Genomic DNA, 20323 nt, shown 5'->3' on the forward strand with positions numbered 1-20323 from the left:
GCCTTGTATTACTTCACAGAGGTATATGACAATATTTCCGTCAGCTAATTAGCTATTTGTATCATAGCTATCATATGTCAGTGATGCAACGATTACTTTGAGTTTCCTCTGAGAGTGAAAACAGAATTTTTAGTTCTTACGGATAATTCCTGGGTAATAGTCACATAATCAAACAGAACAAAGTAAAAGACTGGATGACAGAGATAATATCAAAAAGCCATATCTTGGAAACATTTTTATTACTGTTTACAGTAACACCAGTGCAGCACAGCACATTTCTCAATATATTATATTGATATATAGAAACTCTGCAAGCCTCAGCTATAGTATATACATATGTCCCTACCTTCCCATATGCTCAGTTATGTAAATGTTGTATAAAGACTGGTATGTTTCATCATTAGGTTCTTTGAAACAAATTCAGCCTGAAGATTTTATCTGCAGACTGGGAAAATCTGTACCCGTCATTCTGGCAATAACTGTATTTACCTTTTTGAGGACAATAACCGTATTACCTTTTAACATCATTTTCAAGCACCAAAATATTGTACACCGAGATGCAGGTCAGAGAAATTCTGGAAATACATAGCTCTGGGGAGGATACAAAAATAATTGTTGACTGACTCGAAACTTACAATTGTACAGGATTATTACTTACTATGTGATGAATAGGAAAGTGAACAGCCAGCACACCTTGAGATAATTCTAGTTATAGTTAGGCATATTATTTTCAGTGACTTCTCTTCAAAAACTCTTAGGGAACAAGCAAATTACAGCAATCATAACATTAATCATTTGATGAATTTCTTTACTAAAAATTAACACTGAAAATATAGTTTAACATCATTTTACATTAAGTGAGATGATTAAACTCCCAGGCATTTACTTTGTCTGGTGGTCTAGGGTGTTAGTGGTCACTTCAACAGATGCCAACATTTAGTTGCAATGTACAATTTTTGCCTTCAACCAATATTAAACCCTAGCCTTCAAACTGTGATCAGTAGACTTTACCACAGACCAGTTGCTAAAAACAAATAGAAATTAACACATCTTACAAATACTTATAATCTGACTACTTTGATTTAGCAGTGAATAGCTTAATGTTTTCCTTATGGCATATTTTCCTAATCAATGTTGACTTATAAGAAGTCCAATTACAAACTAAGACTTGCAGAACTAGATCAAGATATAAATGTAACTGTTACAACTGCTGTTACCTTTGAACTGCAATATGTTATGCTAGCAACCACCAAAAAGTTTGAAAATGGCCAAGTGCTTTCTTGGATTATAAATGAACAGTTACATAACAGCAATTCTCTAGGAAGTCCTCCTAAAATTGAGACGGACAGCATGGGCTGTTCCACAACATACAATGATAAACCACAAAGTTATATATTTATACATAATCATATACACTGTACACACTTGAGCAAAACATTCGGATGAATTTGGTCTCTGCAGTGAAATATGCTCTGAGTGTACTGTATATGCAAACTAGACTGCTTCAAATTAATGCCTTTATTGGCAGATTACAACTCAAATTTGTGTTTTAGCAGAAACTGCTGCTCCCATATAATCACAAACTATACATAATGCAAGACAGATGCATCTCTGAAAATGAAATTACCCACAAAAACTTCACAATATTTACCATTTATCCATACAGGTTAGGATTATTCTTTTCATAACAAGACATGAGACATTCTGGACACCATTCACCAAATGAAATTAGTGCATATACAGTATCAGACGAGGTCATTCATGTATGTATATACAAAGTGACAGTGCAGGCCTCTGCGAGCATTACTTCAGGGACCTGAGGACTTAATTCTTCTTATACAACTAAATCCAATCCTAAAGGCTGAATCTGGTATACCTACACCACCAAGACACGCATCCACTCTGAAGGATGCCTCTTCTTCCATACTGGGGTGTACTCTATGTGGGTGGCCGGGGACAGTATTGACTTTGTACTCTGCTGCTCCCATGAGGAGACTGTGCTCACCACTAATAAAATAAATTCACTTATTACCTAACAACAATTTCAATCTACAATGTGGGTAACTACACACCAGCCAACACACAATGTGAATTTCAATGCTCTCATCTTGAAAGCATTCACCACTAAACCAAGGCTGAAGTATTTATCACTATGTGGCTTCAAGATAAGCAATTTGTCTGGTCAGCTCGGAAAAAAAAAATATGCTTTGTAATTTATAAGCAATGCCATCTGAGACTTCAAACCACTTATCTTGTGAAGAAATACATAACAAATTCAAATCAAATACCAATAGATTACACTATGCTAATGAACATTACAATGTTGCTCTTAATAATGGGTATGATGATATATGAAATATGCTCACTCTGCCCACCACCCTCAAAATATTCAAAAACCCAAATGTAAAACTCGGAAACTTTGCTCAGCAACATCCATGCCAATCCATCTAAAAAGAGATATCCCATATTCAATTTTGAAATTCATCTTCCTTAAATTAATCAAGGCCATTTACCTGATAAGTAATAATCATAGAGGTTTATCAATTCACACAACTGTCTTCTCTAATGCATAAACAAGATGGAGTTCTCAATCATAAACTGAAGCATTTTCATATTTCTGGAAATGATTATTTCCTCAGATTAACAGACACTTGACAAGGAACATACATGCAAGCATGTATTTCATTTCAGTCATGCTTGCATTATGAACAAATTTTCACATTCACAGTATGGTCTAGTAATGAGCAACATTTTCAACAGAAGGGATCGCGCTGAAAGAATAAGTGATGCTATCAGAAACCAGACTTAATACAAACTGTTTGGCATTCAAATCTTACTTCTTACACAAACACTAATACTCGGAATTTCAAATAATTTCAGTATAATTAGGTTGATAAATTTCAAATATTTCATATCACATTTCCTATGTTAAAATTGGCATATCTAGAAATTGAATCAACTAATGTTTGTAAACTATAAAATTAACTGATGATACATCCAAGCTGCAGCTGTGGCCCCTGATGGACAAAGATAGCCAATTTTGTGCATACTAGAAATGCATTGTGAAAAAATGAATCAAAATACAAATAGTAATTCTGATGAGCCTGAAACTGACCCATTGCATTCAGATATTCACCACTGAATCACCCTATGTGATGCTTCCTCGTACAAGCTTCTTTAATTTAATCTAATCTAATTTAATCATCGCTATCCTCAATGGCTCATTCAAAATGCTATACAATATTGTCTAACATTTTTGAGACATGGTCATGGTAAAGCTGAGCGAGCATATGTGAAACAATAAAACAGTATGAATGCAGTAATGACATAATTGTATGAAAGTGAATTTTTGGGACAAAACCAATTTGATAAACATCAATGACCTAACACTATCATCATGAGGGTTTTTTTCCCATGAAGTGAAACTTAATATACCCTATACTTTGATTACTTTTAATATCATTAATCAAATAAGATATACAACACACTGTAATTAGGATATTAATTATATTCTGGATCACTTGATAAAATCTGGATAGAATGTGACAAATTCTAATTTATCCAGATTAATAATAAGATCTGAAACTGATTTGAAATACTATACAAATTGGCAGAATATGTTCACGTGACATAAATCTTGCATTTCTGTAAATTTTGTGTGATTAGTAAGTCAATGACTATCTTATCTAAACCTCACTCAATAGTAATTCAAACTTGCCCTGATGTTAAGGATTGCAGTAGTTACTTAGTTACTTTGGGTTTAAAATCAACTTAGAAATACTTCATTTTTAAAAAGAAAAAAGTTTTTATGAAAGGAAGCAAACTAATACAACCACCTGTTCTTTTCAAAATGCCCACTATGACTGTAACAGTAAATATGTATATCTACATTACGTACTGCTACATCAAAGAAATGTATGTGGTTTTAAAAAGATAAATTGCTTTGTGATCAAGTTACTCCATCTCAATAGCACTGTTACACATTGCTGACTACCCCTTACTGAGTATCCTACAAGGTAGTGAAATTACTATAAAACCTATCAAGCCTTATTTTTCCTCTCATTTATAACTCGTACTTCGGATACAGATTTATCAGATCAACACTTTTTTGCACTCAACATGTTTCCTCTCTTAATTCCCACCTATGCAGCATCTTAAGATGAGGAAGCAGTAACCTGGTTATATTCAGCTGTGAAAAAAATGCAATATTTTCCTGTATCTTTAAATAAAGCATGTTTTCTTTAACTAACTTTCACAACACTGCACTTCGTCTCTGAAATTAGATGTACCAGCTGGGCATAACCATACCCTCCATTCTATCTTAGAAAACCTCCACATAAAAAGCATCACAAAATCTGTTTCCCAAATCGTAGATGGTACTGTATAGATGCTTAAATTATTTTTCTTCGGCAGCTATTCCACATCTATAACAGTTTTATTCACCTAGCATGGATTACTGTATTTCTAATCGATTCCTGTTATTACTAACATCTGACTTACAAGCATCCAAACATTAACATATTTTCAGAGAGAGCTCTACCTCCCATGCCACCAAAACTTTCACTTTCAATCTCAATCATGGCATTTGCCATTTACTTTTTGTGGAATAAACTATATCATATTTGGTAACTATAAATAAAATGGGTTTATCATCAGTGAAAAAACAATGTAACACAAGTTCATCAATAGTGTGGCAGAGATCTTTCCAAAAACAAAAATAAATAAACATCTCATTTCTTATGTGTGTACTGAAATGAAATATGCCAAAATGCACAATAATGATAACAAAGAATTCAGATTGTAACATCATCATAATCATTAGGAAGGGCAGAGGAACATGTAAGCAGTGTTAACTTCACCTACCACCCTGACCCCCACAAAGCCAAAAGTTTCACATTCAACTTTGTTCATGGGATTGTCTATCTATTTTCTGTAGATGAATCATCATCTCTGTTAACTATGAGTGGTGGATTCCAAACTCTGAGAAAATGATGCCACAGAAGAATAATCCTGACATAGTAGAGGTTTCCAGAAAAAAATCAAACATCTATTTTTTGTTTGTACCAAAATACATTATCATTTTGTACAATATATATCAACAAACACAATACTGCAATATAAGTATCATAAAAAAAGGAGGAGGACTGAGGAACGAGTGTGCAGTGGTGCTTACTCCATCCTCCTCTTCAGCCACTAAAACTTTCAAAAGACTAACCATGGCTGACATATGTAATTGTGTTGTCATCTACTAATATTCATTGGAAATATACACTATAATAGCTTAATCATTAGTTGAACAAGCGTTTGTGGACTTGCTTGGAAACCTAACTACCACTGTGTCTCTGAAAAATCGAGTTCCAAGTTCTGAACAAAAGACAAATAATATTTTGGAACACAATAAATTTGCAAGGAGTGGATTCTATGAACTGCTTACATATCCAGGCAGGCTCTCCTTCCACCACTCCTGATTAGCCAGAGTGGAATAAAAAGCCTTCCACCTTACATTTCTTGCCACTGCCACCCTTCATCCAACCCTATCTATCCACCATGATGATGCTCAGCTGCCCTCTACCTGTTCTAGAGGTGTTATTTTAGCCACTACTCCCAAGAACTTTCTATGCGTGTCGTCTCAGGCACTAATGCATGAACTATGGCCTGCCACTGGCTGTTATATCCTAAACTTTGTGTGTGGAAACCAGCCACTTAAGGGTTGACTTTGATCTTTTCCCAAAAAGCTGTGAATTCTTTTCTTTTTCTTGTCTTTCCCTCTTCCATATAGCCTTCCACCTTTGGGAGACCTTTACAAAAACCTCAAGAGCTCAGATTAATCACTTAAATGTTCTTATAGTCTTCTTTCTTCCTTTCTTTCAAAATGACAATCAACGGAGCAAATTTTCTGCCCATGCAATGCACACACATACATATATACATTATTATTACATAAATTTAGAACCCCTTTCTCTGAAAGCATTCTTATAGCTTTAAGGCTGCCTTCCAGCAGCAAGGAAATGATAAACTACTTTGGAGTAAGAAGTTTCTTGACAAGACCATACTCTCATCAAAAGATGATGGTACAGACTTGGCAGCCAAAGGTGACTTTTCACTTACAACATAACCACACGTAGGCAGAGTGCATTACCGCAAATATATACATACATACATACATAGACAGGCACAAACACAGATATTACCTGTGTGTTGTAGAGGGCGACTGTATGGGGTGGAGCGGGGGGCTGGAAATCATCCCCTCCAGTTTTTACTTTTCCATAGGAAGCAGCAGAGAAGATGGCCAAGTGAGGATTTTCCCCTCTAAGGCTCAGTCCTCTGTTCTTAACACTACTACATTAATACGGGAAATGGCAAATATATATGAAATATCTCCCTTATCCCTGGGGATAAGGGAGAAAAAATACTTCCCACATATTCCTTGCGTCGTACAAGGCAATAAAAAGGGGAGGTAGTGGGGGGCTGGAAATCTTCCCCTCCTGTTATTAGTTTTCCAAAAGAAGGAACAGAGAAGGAGGCCAAGTGAGGATATTTCCTCTAAGGTTCAGTCCTCTGTTCTTAATGCTACCTCACTAACACGGGAAGTGGCAAACAAGTAAGAAAAGAAAGATATTAGGGCCTGAGTACATCATACTGGAAGATGTGCAGATTGCATGGGACTGAATGAACTGGAGCAATGTCATATAGGGGACAATGTAGTGGACCAGGTTATATGATATGGTTGGGAAATCAAGGGAAGGTCTGTAGATCATTGCTGTGGACAGGTGGCTCTGGTCTCAGTACACTGTCCATGACAGGCTGCTTTTTGTCTGTTCTTGGTGCTACCTCACCATTGTGGGAAACATGATCAAGTGAATATACCCATATAATTCTACAGCACTCAGGAAATCAGCCACACCCATAGATCATAAACCGTAGTGATGTGCGTGTGTCTATGTGGTGAGAGTACATAGCAATTGAGTAGCAAGTGCTAGGTGTTTTCATCGTGGTAGTTACATTGGGGGCACAAAGGATCTTGGGATATGTTGAAATAGTATTGGTTTTGTCATAGGAATGAGTGATGTCCATAGCACTGACTTGAAAGAGACTCATGTTTTTCTGGAAAGTGTATTTTCTGATGGGTGTATGTGTAGTGGGAAGGAGCTTCTGACAGAGCTGGGCAAGCTGAGAGGCCAGTTATTTAACACTTGTTGGGTTATTTCACTGTGTATGTGTTTTGTCAGTATTATATTTTGGGGGAGTAAGGGGATCTATGAACAGAAGTTGCTGAAGTGTAAGGGGTAAATTTTTACATCTTCTTGGAGTTGGTAGTACATTGTAGAGTGGTTTGGGTGAGAGAGGTCTAGCACTGACGCATATAACTAAGTGCTGCATATGATGAGGTGGGATTGCATTGGGAGGATCTTTGTTTCATTGTGTACGTGCTTAGTGTTTGTAAGGCAGCCAGTGGTTGTTCTGAGAGCACTAATTTGTGTTGGTAGCATCTTTGTTCAATTTGCTTTTGAGAGAATGGAAGACAAGGCAGATGAGGCATAGCTTGAAGTAGATTGCAAGTGTTTGTAGAGGACATTAGGGGATTCTTTTTCTTGTCCAAATATGGTGCAAGTAGAGGGAATTTAGTTTGTGTTGCTTGTGTGTTCAAGTTACAGGTATGGGAAGTGTATATTATGTGTGTTTTGTGTGGTGCCTAAAACAATTGGCGTGTTGTTCAGAAGTGATAACTGTCCATCCAGGGTGACTGAAGAGTGTGAGCTGATTGTGTTTGTCTGGGATTATAAGAGTGATTAAAGACCTGTGAAGATACAGACATTCTGCTTCGGGTAAGCAATCGTTCCAGATGTGTAATGAAGAGCTGTTAGTTTACTGTTGCCATTATGGCATCAGGGTGTTGTGATGTAATTGTGAGGTTGTTTCTCTACAAAAGGACCTTCATATTGTGGTTTGTGAGAGGTCCTGCAGGAAGAGACTAAAGAGGGTTAAAGAGAGAACTGATACTTGGGGGAACTCCTTCCCAGAATTTGAGTAAGAACTGCTCCTTGGGGAACTCCTCTTCAGAATTTAAATGTTTTAGAGGTTAAGCCTTTGTGAATGAATGTCATGGCATATCACTGGTATAGAAGGTGGTGTCAAGTATGTTTTGTGGATAGTGTCAAATCCTTTGTTGATGTCTATTACCACTACTACTGTATGGGAGAGGAGGACTAAGGTTAATTGAAGCCATCTACGATACATTTGGAGGTCAGTGTGCATCGTGGTGGTGGAGTGGGTTAAGTTTACAGCCATGTTGTGTGGGTGAAAAAGGGATGCTTGTTTTGTTTGATGCTGTTGTGAATAAGTTCATTGCAGAGTTTGGATACTGAGGAAAGAAGTAATATAGGGTGACGGGAAGCAGGGGAGTTGGTTGGTCTGGGGTTTTATGAGTTGTATTACCTTGGCAAGTCTTCAGATCTTCAGGACTGTACCATGTATACACAAGTGGTTGAAGATATTTGCAAGTGATTGTATTAGAAATGGGCCAAAGTGTTTTATATAAAAGTTTGATATACTGTCAGGGTCTGTAGCAGGAGAGTTTTTTAACGTTTTACTTAGACTGCTTGTACTGGTGGGAGCAAAGGGTAGGTGGGCAGTTGTTTCTGGATGGATTCTGTCAGCTTTTCAAGACTTTCCCATTCAGGTGTGAGGGTAGTCTGTGGATAATTTTTGAGAAGTGTCTCTATGTTTGTGTTAATGGGAATGGGTCAGTACTGCATGAATTTGGAGCTGGATTGTGCAGTGTGGATCTTTAATGTGTGCCAGAGTTGGATTCTGTGAGCCTTGTAGTTCTCTGTGTTGAGGAAAGAATGCCACTCTTCAGCTTGTCTTTCACCGATTTGATTAGTGACAGTGTTATTTAGATTTAGGATTTCTTCCCTGATTTCTTCTGACAGTGAATGGTTTTGTCTGAGCTTATTTCTTTGTTTTATGAGATGTGTAACTTGCATACCTCTCTATGCCCTCACGGTAAAATCCTTTCCTGAATTGGTATGAATATATAATTACTTATCTATATCTAACCATTGACCTATTTCTATGAAATAGTCTTGGTGTTACCCAGGACCTTCCTAAAGGATCCTGCAGCCCAATGCTGAGCTCCTTCCAGTAGCAGGGAAATGTATACTTCAATGGAGTGAGAAGTTTTTTGAATGGTTCTCTGAGAGACGTTTTCTAAAAGTTGTGGATGGTTTCACTTGAGTCTGGGAGCAAAAATGTGAGGTTGCTTCAATACTTCTCATTTTAGGAGGTTATCCAGAAATCTAGACGTCTTCACTTAGGTGACCATTGACAGGTAAGGGAGGCCACAAGAACTGGTAAGTGGCTACTTGATCATGCATTCTAAGCAACCAGTGCACCTAAAAATCTCATGTGTACCCACAGCTTTTGCTTCTGGGAGAATTCAAGCTTTCTCCTCCTGCTCCATTTTGGAAATTTTGCTTCTAGGCATTGTATTTCTTCCAACTTCGCTTCATGATGGTTGACTCTTATCTTTCTAAGGAGAAGAAAGCTTGAATTCTCTCCCAGAAGCAAAAGCTGTGGATACACATGAGATTTTTAGGTGCACTGGTTGCTTAGAATGCATGATCAAGTAAAAACTTACCAGTTCTCGTGGCCTCCCTTACCTATCAATCGTCACCTAAGGAAGACTTCTAAATTTATGGATAACCTCCTAAAATGAGAAGTATTGAAGCAACCCCACATTTTAGCTCCCAGTTCTGGGAGCGTTGAAGAATGTGTGGAAGTTGAGAACATTATCTCGGAAAGCAAAAATGGGTATGTCTGAAGGAATAGTGGTTCCAACAATGTTATATGGTTGTGAGGCATGGGCTATGGATAGAGTTGTGCGGAGGAGGGTGGATGTGTTGGAAATGAGATGTTTAAGGACAATATGTGGTGTGACGTGGTTTGATCGAGTAAGTAATAATAGGGTAAGAGAGATGTGTGGTAATAAAAAGTGTGGTTGAGAGACCAGAAGAGGGTGGTTCGAAATGGTTTGGTCACATGGAGAGAATGAGTGAGGAAAGATTGACCAAGAGGATATATGTGTCGGAGGTGGAGGAACGAGGAGAAGTGGGAGACCAAACTGGAGGTGGAAAGATGGAGTGAAAAAGATTTTGTGTGATCGGGGCCTGAACATGCAGGAGGGTGAAAGGAGGGCAAGGAATAGAGTGAATTGGATCTATGTGGTATACAGGGGTTGACGTGCTGTCAGTGGATTGAATCAGGGCATGTGAAGCGTCTGGGGTAAACCATGGAAAGCTGTGTAGGTATGTATATTTGCGTGTGTGGACGTATGTATTTACATGTGTATGGGGGTGGGTTGGGCCATTTCTTTCGTCTGTTTGACTGGTTGGTAAGGTTATTTAATGTATGTATGACTCATGGTGAGGTGCCTGAGGATTGGCGGAATGCGTGCATAGTGCCATTGTACAAAGGCAAAGGGGATAAGAGTGAGTGCTCAAATTACAGAGGTATAAGTTTGTTGAGTATTCCTGGTAAATTATATGGGAGGGTATTGATTGAGAGGGTGAAGGCATGTACAGAGCATCAGATTGGGGAAGAGCAGTGCGGTTTCAGAAGTGGTAGAGGATGTGTGGATCAGGTGTTTGCTTTGAAGAATGTATGTGAGAAATACTTAGAAAAGCAAATGGATTTGTATGTAGCATTTATGGATCTGGAGAAGGCATATGATAGAGTTGATAGAGATGCTCTGTGGAAGGTATTAAGAATATATGGTGTGGGAGGCAAGTTGTTAGAAGCAGTGAAAAGTTTTTATCGAGGATGTAAGGCATGTGTACGTGTAGGAAGAGAGGAAAGTGATTGGTTCTCAGTGAATGTAGGTTTGCGGCAGGGGTGTGTGATGTCTCCATGGTTGTTTAATTTGTTTATGGATGGGGTTGTTAGGGAGGTAAATGCAAGAGTCCTGGAAAGAGGGGCAAGTATGAAGTCTGTTGGGGATGAGAGAGCTTGGGAAGTGAGTCAGTTGTTGTTCGCTGATGATACAGCGCTGGTGGCTGATTCATGTGAGAAACTGCAGAAGCTGGTGACTGAGTTTGGTAAAGTGTGTGGAAGAAGAAAGTTAAGAGTAAATGTGAATAAGAGCAAGGTTATTAGGTACAGTAGGGGTGAGGGTCAAGTCAATTGGGAGGTGAGTTTGAATGGAGAAAAACTGGAGGAAGTGAAGTGTTTTAGATATCTGGGAGTGGATCTGTCAGCGGATGGAACCATGGAAGCGGAAGTGGATCATAGGGTGGGGGAGGGGGCGAAAATTTTGGGAGCCTTGAAAAATGTGTGGAAGTCGAGAACATTATCTCGGAAAGCAAAAATGGGTATGTTTGAAGGAATAGTGGTACCAACAATGTTGTATGGTTGCGAGGCGTGGGCTATGGATAGAGATGTGCGCAGGAGGATGGATGTGCTGGAAATGAGATGTTTGAGGAAAATGTGTGGTGTGAGGTGGTTTGATCGAGTAAGTAACGTAAGGGTAAGAGAGATGTGTGGAAATAAAAAGAGCGTGGTTGAGAGAGCAGAAGAGGGTGTTTTGAAATGGTTTGGGCACATGGAGAGAATGAGTGAGGAAAGATTGACCAAGAGGATATATGTGTCGGAGGTGGAGGGAACGAGGAGAAGAGGGAGACCAAATTGGAGGTGGAAAGATGGAGTGAAAAAGATTTTGTGTGATCGGGGCCTGAACATGCAGGAGGGTGAAAGGAGGGCAAGGAATAGAGTGAATTGGAGCGATGTGGTATACAGGGGTTGACGTGCTGTCAGTGGATTGAATCAAGGCATGTGAAGCGTCTGGGGTAAACCATGGAAAGCTGTGTAGGTATGTATATTTGCGTGTGTGGACGTGTGTATGTACATGTGTATGGGGGGGGGGGTTGGGCCATTTCTTTCGTCTGTTTCCTTGCGCTACCTCGCAAACGCGGGAGACAGCGACAAAGTATAAAAAAAAAAAAAAAAAAAAAAAAAAAAATATATATATATATATATATATATATATATATATATATATATATATATATATATATATATATAGCGTTAAGAACAGAGGACTGGGCCTTTGAGGGAATACCCTCACCTGGCCCCCTTCTCTGTTCATTCTTTTGGAAAATTAAAAAAAAAAAAAAAAAAAAAAAAAAATTAATTCATACTTGCTGCCTTTATTCACTCCCGTCACCACCCCACCACACATGAAATGACACCCCTTCCCCTACATGCGAGCGAGGTAACGCCAGAAAAAGACAACAAAGGCCACATTCATTCACACTCAGTCTCTAGCTGTCATGTGTAATGCACCGAAACCACAGCTCCCTTTCCACATCTAGGCCCCACAGAACTTTCCATGGTTTACCCCAAACGCTTCACATGCCCTAGTTCAATCACTGACAGCACGTCAACCCCGGTATACCACATCGTTCCAATTCACTCTATTCCTTGCACGCCTTTTACCCTCCTGCATGCTCAAGCCCTGATTGCTCAAAATCTTTTTCACTCCATCTTTCCACCTCCAATTTGGTCTCCCTCTTCTCCTCGTTCCCTCCACATCTGACATATATCCTCTTTGTCAATCTTTCCTCACTCGTTCTCTTCATGTGACCAAACCATTTCAATACATCCTCTTCTGCTCTCTCAACCACACTCTTTTTATTACCACTCATCTGTCTTACCCTTTCATTACTTACTCGATCAAACCACGTCACACCACATATTGTCCTCAAACATCAGATTTCCAACACATCCACCCTACTCCACACAACCCTATCTATCGCCCATATATATAAATATATATATACTTTCATACTTGTTCACTGTTTCCTGAATTTGTGAGGTAACACTAAGAACAGATGAAGAAAAGACCTTATTTACTCTCATCCATTCTCTAGCTGTCATGTGTAATGCACCAGAACCACAGCTCCCTATCCACATCCAGGCCCCTAAGACCTTTCCATGGCTGCTTCATAAGCTCTAGTTCAGTCACTTGACAGCATGTCACCCCTATACACCACATAGCTCTAGTCCAATCTATCCAGTGCATCCCTTTCACCCTCTTTACCAAGCACTCAAAATCTTGTCTATTTCATCCTTCCATTTACAATCTGGTTTCCCCATTCATCTTGTCCCCCAACTTTTGCTCAAGATTATACCATGTGAAAAATCTCCTTTGGAGAGACTGTCACTGAAAATACAGTCTTATCAAAAACTATCTCATTTCAAAGGAGTTCACATTTCCCTGCTATTGGAAGTACTGCACCCCTGGGCTGTAGGAAACTGTGAAAAGAGATCCTGTGTAACATCAGAGCCCCTTCTTAGAAATTGATTGTGGGGTAATCATACATATAATTAATGAATATAAATACATCTGGCGGAAAGAACACTACCCTCACATCTGCATGCTACAGAAAGTGACTAAGATAGTCAAGAGCAGGATGTTGGAAATCCTCCCCTTCTGTATCACTTTACAAAAGAGAGGAACTGGAGAAGGGGCCATGTAAGGATTTTTCCTCTTAAGGCTCAGTCATCTGTTCCTCATGTTATCTTGCTCATGTGGGGAATGGTTAACATGCAAGAAAGATAAAAGAAAGAAGCATATGCAACATACTTTTCCTTAACAGCTTCCCAAGTTGGGCATTATAACTTTCATACTTGTTTCCTTGAAGACTGCCTCTGCAGGAATAACCTGTCCTAAAATATCATACGTCATAAAGGGCTAACAGTATCTACTAATTCATATGAATACCAAAAATGCCACAAAAGTATATAATGTCATCATTCATTTGCATGCAGTGTGTGGTTTTTATAATTCTATCATTCATAAAATTCAAATACCTATCAGATAAATTTTTCTAGGATATCAAAACAATCTGCTAAACCCTGATATATCCTTAAAAAGTCTACCCGATACTGATGTGTATTTACAATGAATGTACTGTGTAGCATATGCCTACAATCAAACCTACAAGTACTGGACGCTCTAGATACACCATGACCAACTGTCAATTTTCTTTCCATAGACCCACAACTTAAACTAATGACATATCATAGCCATGAGTTTTGAAAAACCTGGGACATGAGGTGAAGGTTGATATCTGACTGAAAAAATGCATAAAATTCAGTCAGAAACTAATCAACAGATGAATAAACATGAAGTCTGAGACTATGAACCAATAAAGTGGATAACTCTGCAATCAATTAGTTAAATTTTAAAGTACTGTAAGCACTTAAAAGTTGTATAAATAATGTTTCATCAATCAAATAGAAATTTTCTTTACAGATTAAATAATTTACAGTTTACCAACCCTTTGGGTTCATCTATTTGTCTCTCATTTATGAGGAGACACCTACTCACTCATTTTTGAAGATCACTGGCTCCTATTAGGAAAGCTGAGGCTGTGACAATGGTTATGCTCATTACAGTAACAATGGATACAAGTCAATAATAAAGATCAACAGCTCATAAAAACAGATAATTTAATAATTATCATTTCTGTTTAAAAATTACAGACATCTGTCACACAGGTATTTCTGTATTAAGTTCTGAGGATGGGAGGCTGCTGGACGATAGTTACATAATAACAAGCAGATTAAACTTCTTTATGATCATATTACAGTCCAAGCTACAGCAGTGCATTCCACCGACTGAAAATTGTAATTTTCACCTAGACCTGCAGCCATCACTTGTGTACCATCTTAATTAAAGTGATGTATGGAATGCCTGCTACCCAAATTCACATCATCATGGACCTTGCACACTTTCCCCTTCTATATACTTCAATCTATTAGTTCCTAACATATACTTACAAACACACTCACACATGCACTACAGTTTCACCTAAGTAAATACCAATCATCACAAAATTTTCTGCTACCATCACATACACTATTAACAACACTGTAAACACCAAATAAGTTGTATAAAATTTCCCCTAAATCCCATAAAAACTATACATCAAAAATTTATAAAAACTGTAAATAAAATGACTGAATTTAAAGATAAAGATTTTGGCTATTTCACTATAACAGATACAACAAAACTGCTTTTCTGTATTCCCTCATCAAATACATAAAAAATTTCCTAAAATCTTGTTAAACAAGGCATGTAGATCTATACTATGACCTGCTCAACTTCTATATATCTTCATGTAATGATCTAAGTACCTAATTCAAAAGGCAGCTGAAGAATGGCATTAATATTTCTCTTGGCTCAAGATACTGGCAATATCTGACACCATGTGACTTCACTCTAAACATACAATACAGACCATACAATACTCATTCTTGCCAGAACTATCTACAGGTAAAAGCAACCTACAACAGCAATTGTAAGACAACCATCAAAGCCATATTTTGGTTAACGTATACAGAAATGACCGATAATACTGAGCAATGTCAGCACTCAAAAAGTTTTTTTCTTTTTGAAAAACTAACAAAATATGTAGTTGAAATATTTAGGAAGTATAACACAAATGTTGTCACAGTCATGGTGAAAATAATATTCATAATGTTGATACAATTATAAAAGAAAGAAATTTTAAGAGTAAGACAACCATTTCATGTACTGCCAATTACTCTCATTAAACTAAATTGGAAAATAAATAAAATTTTATCGTTTCTGAAAACTGATAACATTACCAAATTAATCTTCATCTTTTATACAGCGGAAATTCATCTATAACAAAATAAAACCGATCTATCCATATCTAACTGAGATTTGGTGAACTTGAACTATTAGTAATGGCTATCCTCTCACAGAAACAGCTTTGGTTTTAGAATAATTTGGCAGTTACCTCTTCACTGCCACACACTTTTCATATCATTCAGTCATTATATCATCTAAAGATATCCCTTCTTATGTAAGAGTACAATAAGTTCTTACAAGTGAAACAGGCATCTGCTTGTAGCAGCTAATGTTTGGATGAATATTCATTGCAATAACAATATGAATGTTTATAAGTAATTAAGGCAACATGTATTTCTTTGAATTATAAAAGAAATATGGCATAATTAATCAATTCTTTAACAGGCCTTTAAATAATTCTCAACATGAATTACATAATACAGCTGTGAGGTAGTGGGCAGGTAGCCAGTCAATTATATGAAATAAACTTGAGGCAGAAAACAATGAATGATGCAATAATATACCACAAACAAATTCTTGGAATGATGATGAAGTAGTCTACTTTGCTCAGACAACAACTATCAATATTGTCAACACATATGGACGCTTAAGACCAGTATAAATGATTAAAACACTTAACCTCAATTATTCAAAATTTCACAATTCCTGGATTTCCAAAATTTTAATATTACTGTCTGAAATCATAAAATATAAGAGAACTTGCATGATTCTTCTGTTAAATTCATTTAAATCATTTTGAATAATGGAGGTCTCCATTTTTTTAAAACTCATTAAGCTTCTTACATATCCACTTATTCATCTACTCTGGTACAATGGGCTTGGTGTAATCTAATACTTTTGTATACATGTCTTCGGTAATTTTGAAAAAGAAAAAAACTGGTTAATAAGCCTAAGTGAATTCTAATCATGAGTCAAGATCTTCAGTTCTTATCTTGAAAGACGGAACACTATTCTCCTGTTTCAGTTCATTCCTCACTTGCTGTTGTCTATAGTGCTTACTCAATACTTTTGATCTTTGCAGCAAATGAATGCTGAAACATTCACCTCTACTCCTGGCAGTTATTTTCTCATAATAAAATTCATCCTAATATCCAAATGAAAATAGGTACGTATGTTACAACTTCAATCAATATATAAGCCTATAATCTCACAAAACACACATATTTCTCATTTATATCTTAATAAGGCTTAAAATTCCCTGGAAGCTAAGGTGAACACATTTTTTACTCATCAAATTCACCTGCAATAAATGTTACAAGTGGTATGTTCAGCCTACTTACTTTTTGGTAGGCTTAATGAAGAAAAGGATGATGCAGGGGCAATGTTAATTACAATGCATTCTCACTCTTATCGTTGTAATGACAATTTTCTCATTTACTATACTATCACCACAGTTATAAGAACTAGCTACTAAAACTGTTGTGAGCATCTATGACTGATGATCTAATAATGAACAATGAGTTGAATTATTTTCATGATCCCATTATATACTGCCAATTTTGTGGTAACCTCTCAAAATTAATCTCCAGCTATACTTTTTCATTCATCATCAGAGCAAAGCAACTAATTTGGCGCGCTAAATTATCCTGCTTGGCGGTCTTAGGTATTTGTAAACACCTCAATTTCATTTTGATTATCAGAATCACACTCATCAGCTCCCAGACAAATGTCAGTCTTATCACAAAACATCAATACTATGTGCATGTATATGCTGTCATAAACTGGATATGAGCCGGTATAAATTTGTTCATCAGCAACATGTTTCTGAACAAGCTACCTCCTTTGTATTCTGTTACTTTTTAATGGCAGTTTGAAATATCTTTCAACTTTTTCAAATGACTTTTCTACCATTGACACTCATTTTTGCTTTTCCTCTGGACTGCAAAAACTTGTTTCTCATAACTTAATTTCAAATCCAGATGTACACTACATACCATTTGCATTTTATCACTTTCCAAGCATCACCACAAATTCACGTATATGAGTTAGTCATGATTAAACTCAAAATACACTAGATACATACTGACTTAACAGTCCTTGGCCAGGTCCTGGTCATACAGTTTCATCTTGTGAAAGTACAAAAGAATTATTATTTTGCAGTATGTCTTTTTCAGTAACTTACTCATGTTTCAATGAATATGAGCACAATTTTGTTTGGAGTTCAGTGAGAAGATGTGGTGGTAAAATTTCTTTCACTGAGCTCACATTATCCAAGTTATCAATGTTTGAAACGTAATCTAACAACTGTGTCAGAACATCTATTTCAACATTTGATAGCTCTTCTGAGAAGAGGTCCGAGAAGGGTGATTGGGAACTTTCTGGAGAAGAGATAGATGCATCTGAATATGGAGAAGGTGCAGCCATAGGCGAAGGTAATGGCATGTCTGCCACAGGTATCATATTTGGTTGTTTGACAGAGATGTTTGGTGATGGTACTGCAGAGGGAGGGGTATATGGTGCAACTGGAACCATATGGGGTGTCTGAGGGGACATCATTATATCAGTTGAATGATCTGACTGATGCATGGATGGCACCGAGTGTGGAGACAGTCTCATACTGGAGGTATGTGAAGGTGAGGGTGGTAGCATATCAAATGAATCTGTGGATTCCATTGGAGAAGTTGGAAAAGTACAACCTGTTGTTGCTTGTGGGGGTGATGGTGTGGACTGATACAGTTGCTGACCATGAGGTAGATGCTGCTCTGGCTGCAGCTGAGGGTTATAGTGACTGTTTGGACTAGGAAGCAAATTTGGTGGCACAGTATTATTTGACAGAGGGGATGGTAAATCTTGTGTATCACAGCCTTCATCAACACGCTCTTGCTTTATTTCAACTGTACGCCGCTTAGAGCCCGTTCGGTGATGCTTAGTCTGCTGTGTTCTAGTTTTTGGGCTGGTGGAGAGTATATTATCATTTGTGCTTACAGTGTTGCCAGCACCAATTTTCTTGACAATTTGTATAATGAATGGAAGGAGTGATGGAGCTCGTAAATGTACGGAGGAGCTATTCATCTGATCCATAATTTTCTGCATAATTTTCTGGTAAGTGTGGTCACTGACTCCACCTGTGGCTTCCAAACGAGCACGCTTGTGGGCAGCTGCAGTTTGTAATGCATCATCACTCTGCAGGTTACACTCCTCCTTAACTTGGACATCTTCAACTGCGGTATTATACTTCCCTTCATCATTTGTTTCCATTGGAGATACTGAAGATGATGTGGGAGACTCAGTTTTATGTAAGAGTGATGATAAGGTAGGAATATTTGATGTGACACCCTGCTGAATACGCATTTGGCTTGTACGCTCTGCTAACTCCCGAATATCTGCAAGGGATACAATTACTTTAGGAAACATTAGGGCCGACTGCTCCTTATACTTCCATCCTACATATTTGTGTAAAATACGAGTGTATCGATCCTGGAGAGCCTGAATGGTATCCTTTGCCTCTAACCCCATTAGTTCTGGGGAATAGAGGGCTACTAATATAAGTATCATTGCCATTGTCTCATCAGGACAAACCTGTTGAAATTTACGAAAGAAATGTTCCACACGTGTCATCAACTCAGCAGGTACAAAGCGCTCAACATTTTGTGATGTCACATTCGGCACAAAGCCAGATCTGGAAATGCCTTTGCTTGGCCACCTACCAGTATCAGAATCATAAACAACAGATCCCATTATGATACAGGCAGATGTAATTGCTGTTTTCAGAAGCAGTGCCTGATCAGAGCTCGGGAGATCGGCAAATTCACGGAAAAGAGAAAAAAAATAGCCAATCCTCTGACAAAAAGTCATCCATGGTGACATGACTCCTGATGGTCCATCTTGTGGGCAATTTTCTTCATATGGGACATCTTGGTAAGCTTTTTTATATAATGAAACAATAATGGAAATCTCTGTTTGCTCTTCCTCAGTTAATGTGTATTTTTCTGTACTACTGGTAACACTAAATTTCTTTTGTTCTTCCTTCATCTTCTTCTCCTGTCGCTGTTGCATCATCTTTCGCCGCTCTTCCTCTGTCATTACCCAGCCTTTCTCCATACCAATCGACAGACATTTCTGAAATCTAAAGAAAATTCTTTTTTTAATATTTTGCATTACAATGTGAACTCTTGGGATAATAAAAGTGTACAAACTGTCCTAAACCTTGGCACAACCTTTCCTATCCACCAAGGTCAAATCACCAAACACAGAGGTTAATTACTCCTTAGTGACAAGCCACATGCTTCCTTATCTGAAGCAAATGTACATTAGCTTGGCTGGCAGTAACCACCCTATCCATAAGTGATGGCATATCTACTTTCTGGCAGTAAACTAGCTAGTTCCTTATTCTTATGTCCAATCTAAGAAACACATCGATGATAGGTTTATAAGCTGGCAGCTACTGTATTTAAATAATTCATGTTTAACATGTAATCATTTTCTACACTTCAGATATGTACAAGCATACCCCTTAAACTACAAAGTCAGCCAATCCAGGTGAGGGGATGTCCCTCAAAAATCTTCAATATCATACGTAATATGTGGAACTTATATAAGGCACATTTTTGCTAACCAATAACAATGGTATGCAACCATATATGAAAGCATTATCTGGAAGAAAACAAAAGCAACCTCAACAAAAAATACTAGTATACATAGTAT

The 20323-nt window shown here is 37.7% G+C and overlaps 1 protein-coding gene across 3 annotated transcripts in view; it reads right to left on the reverse strand.

Annotated features, from left to right (window-relative positions):
- Positions 1 to 222: 222 nt before the first annotated feature.
- The window catches only part of LOC139748380 (uncharacterized), a 130841-nt gene continuing 110740 nt past the window's right edge, over positions 223 to 20323 (reverse strand). For all 3 annotated transcript variants that reach the window (XM_071661496.1, XM_071661493.1, XM_071661494.1), the window contains one exon: positions 223 to 19745. In XM_071661496.1, the coding sequence (XP_071517597.1) occupies positions 17798 to 19745 (1948 nt within the window). In that variant the 3' untranslated portion in view covers positions 223 to 17797. The remainder of the gene's footprint in view (positions 19746 to 20323) is intronic.

The sequence above is a fragment of the Panulirus ornatus genome, chromosome 73 (genome assembly GCF_036320965.1).
Source record: "Panulirus ornatus isolate Po-2019 chromosome 73, ASM3632096v1, whole genome shotgun sequence".
Classification (NCBI taxonomy): Eukaryota; Metazoa; Arthropoda; class Malacostraca; order Decapoda; family Palinuridae; genus Panulirus; species Panulirus ornatus.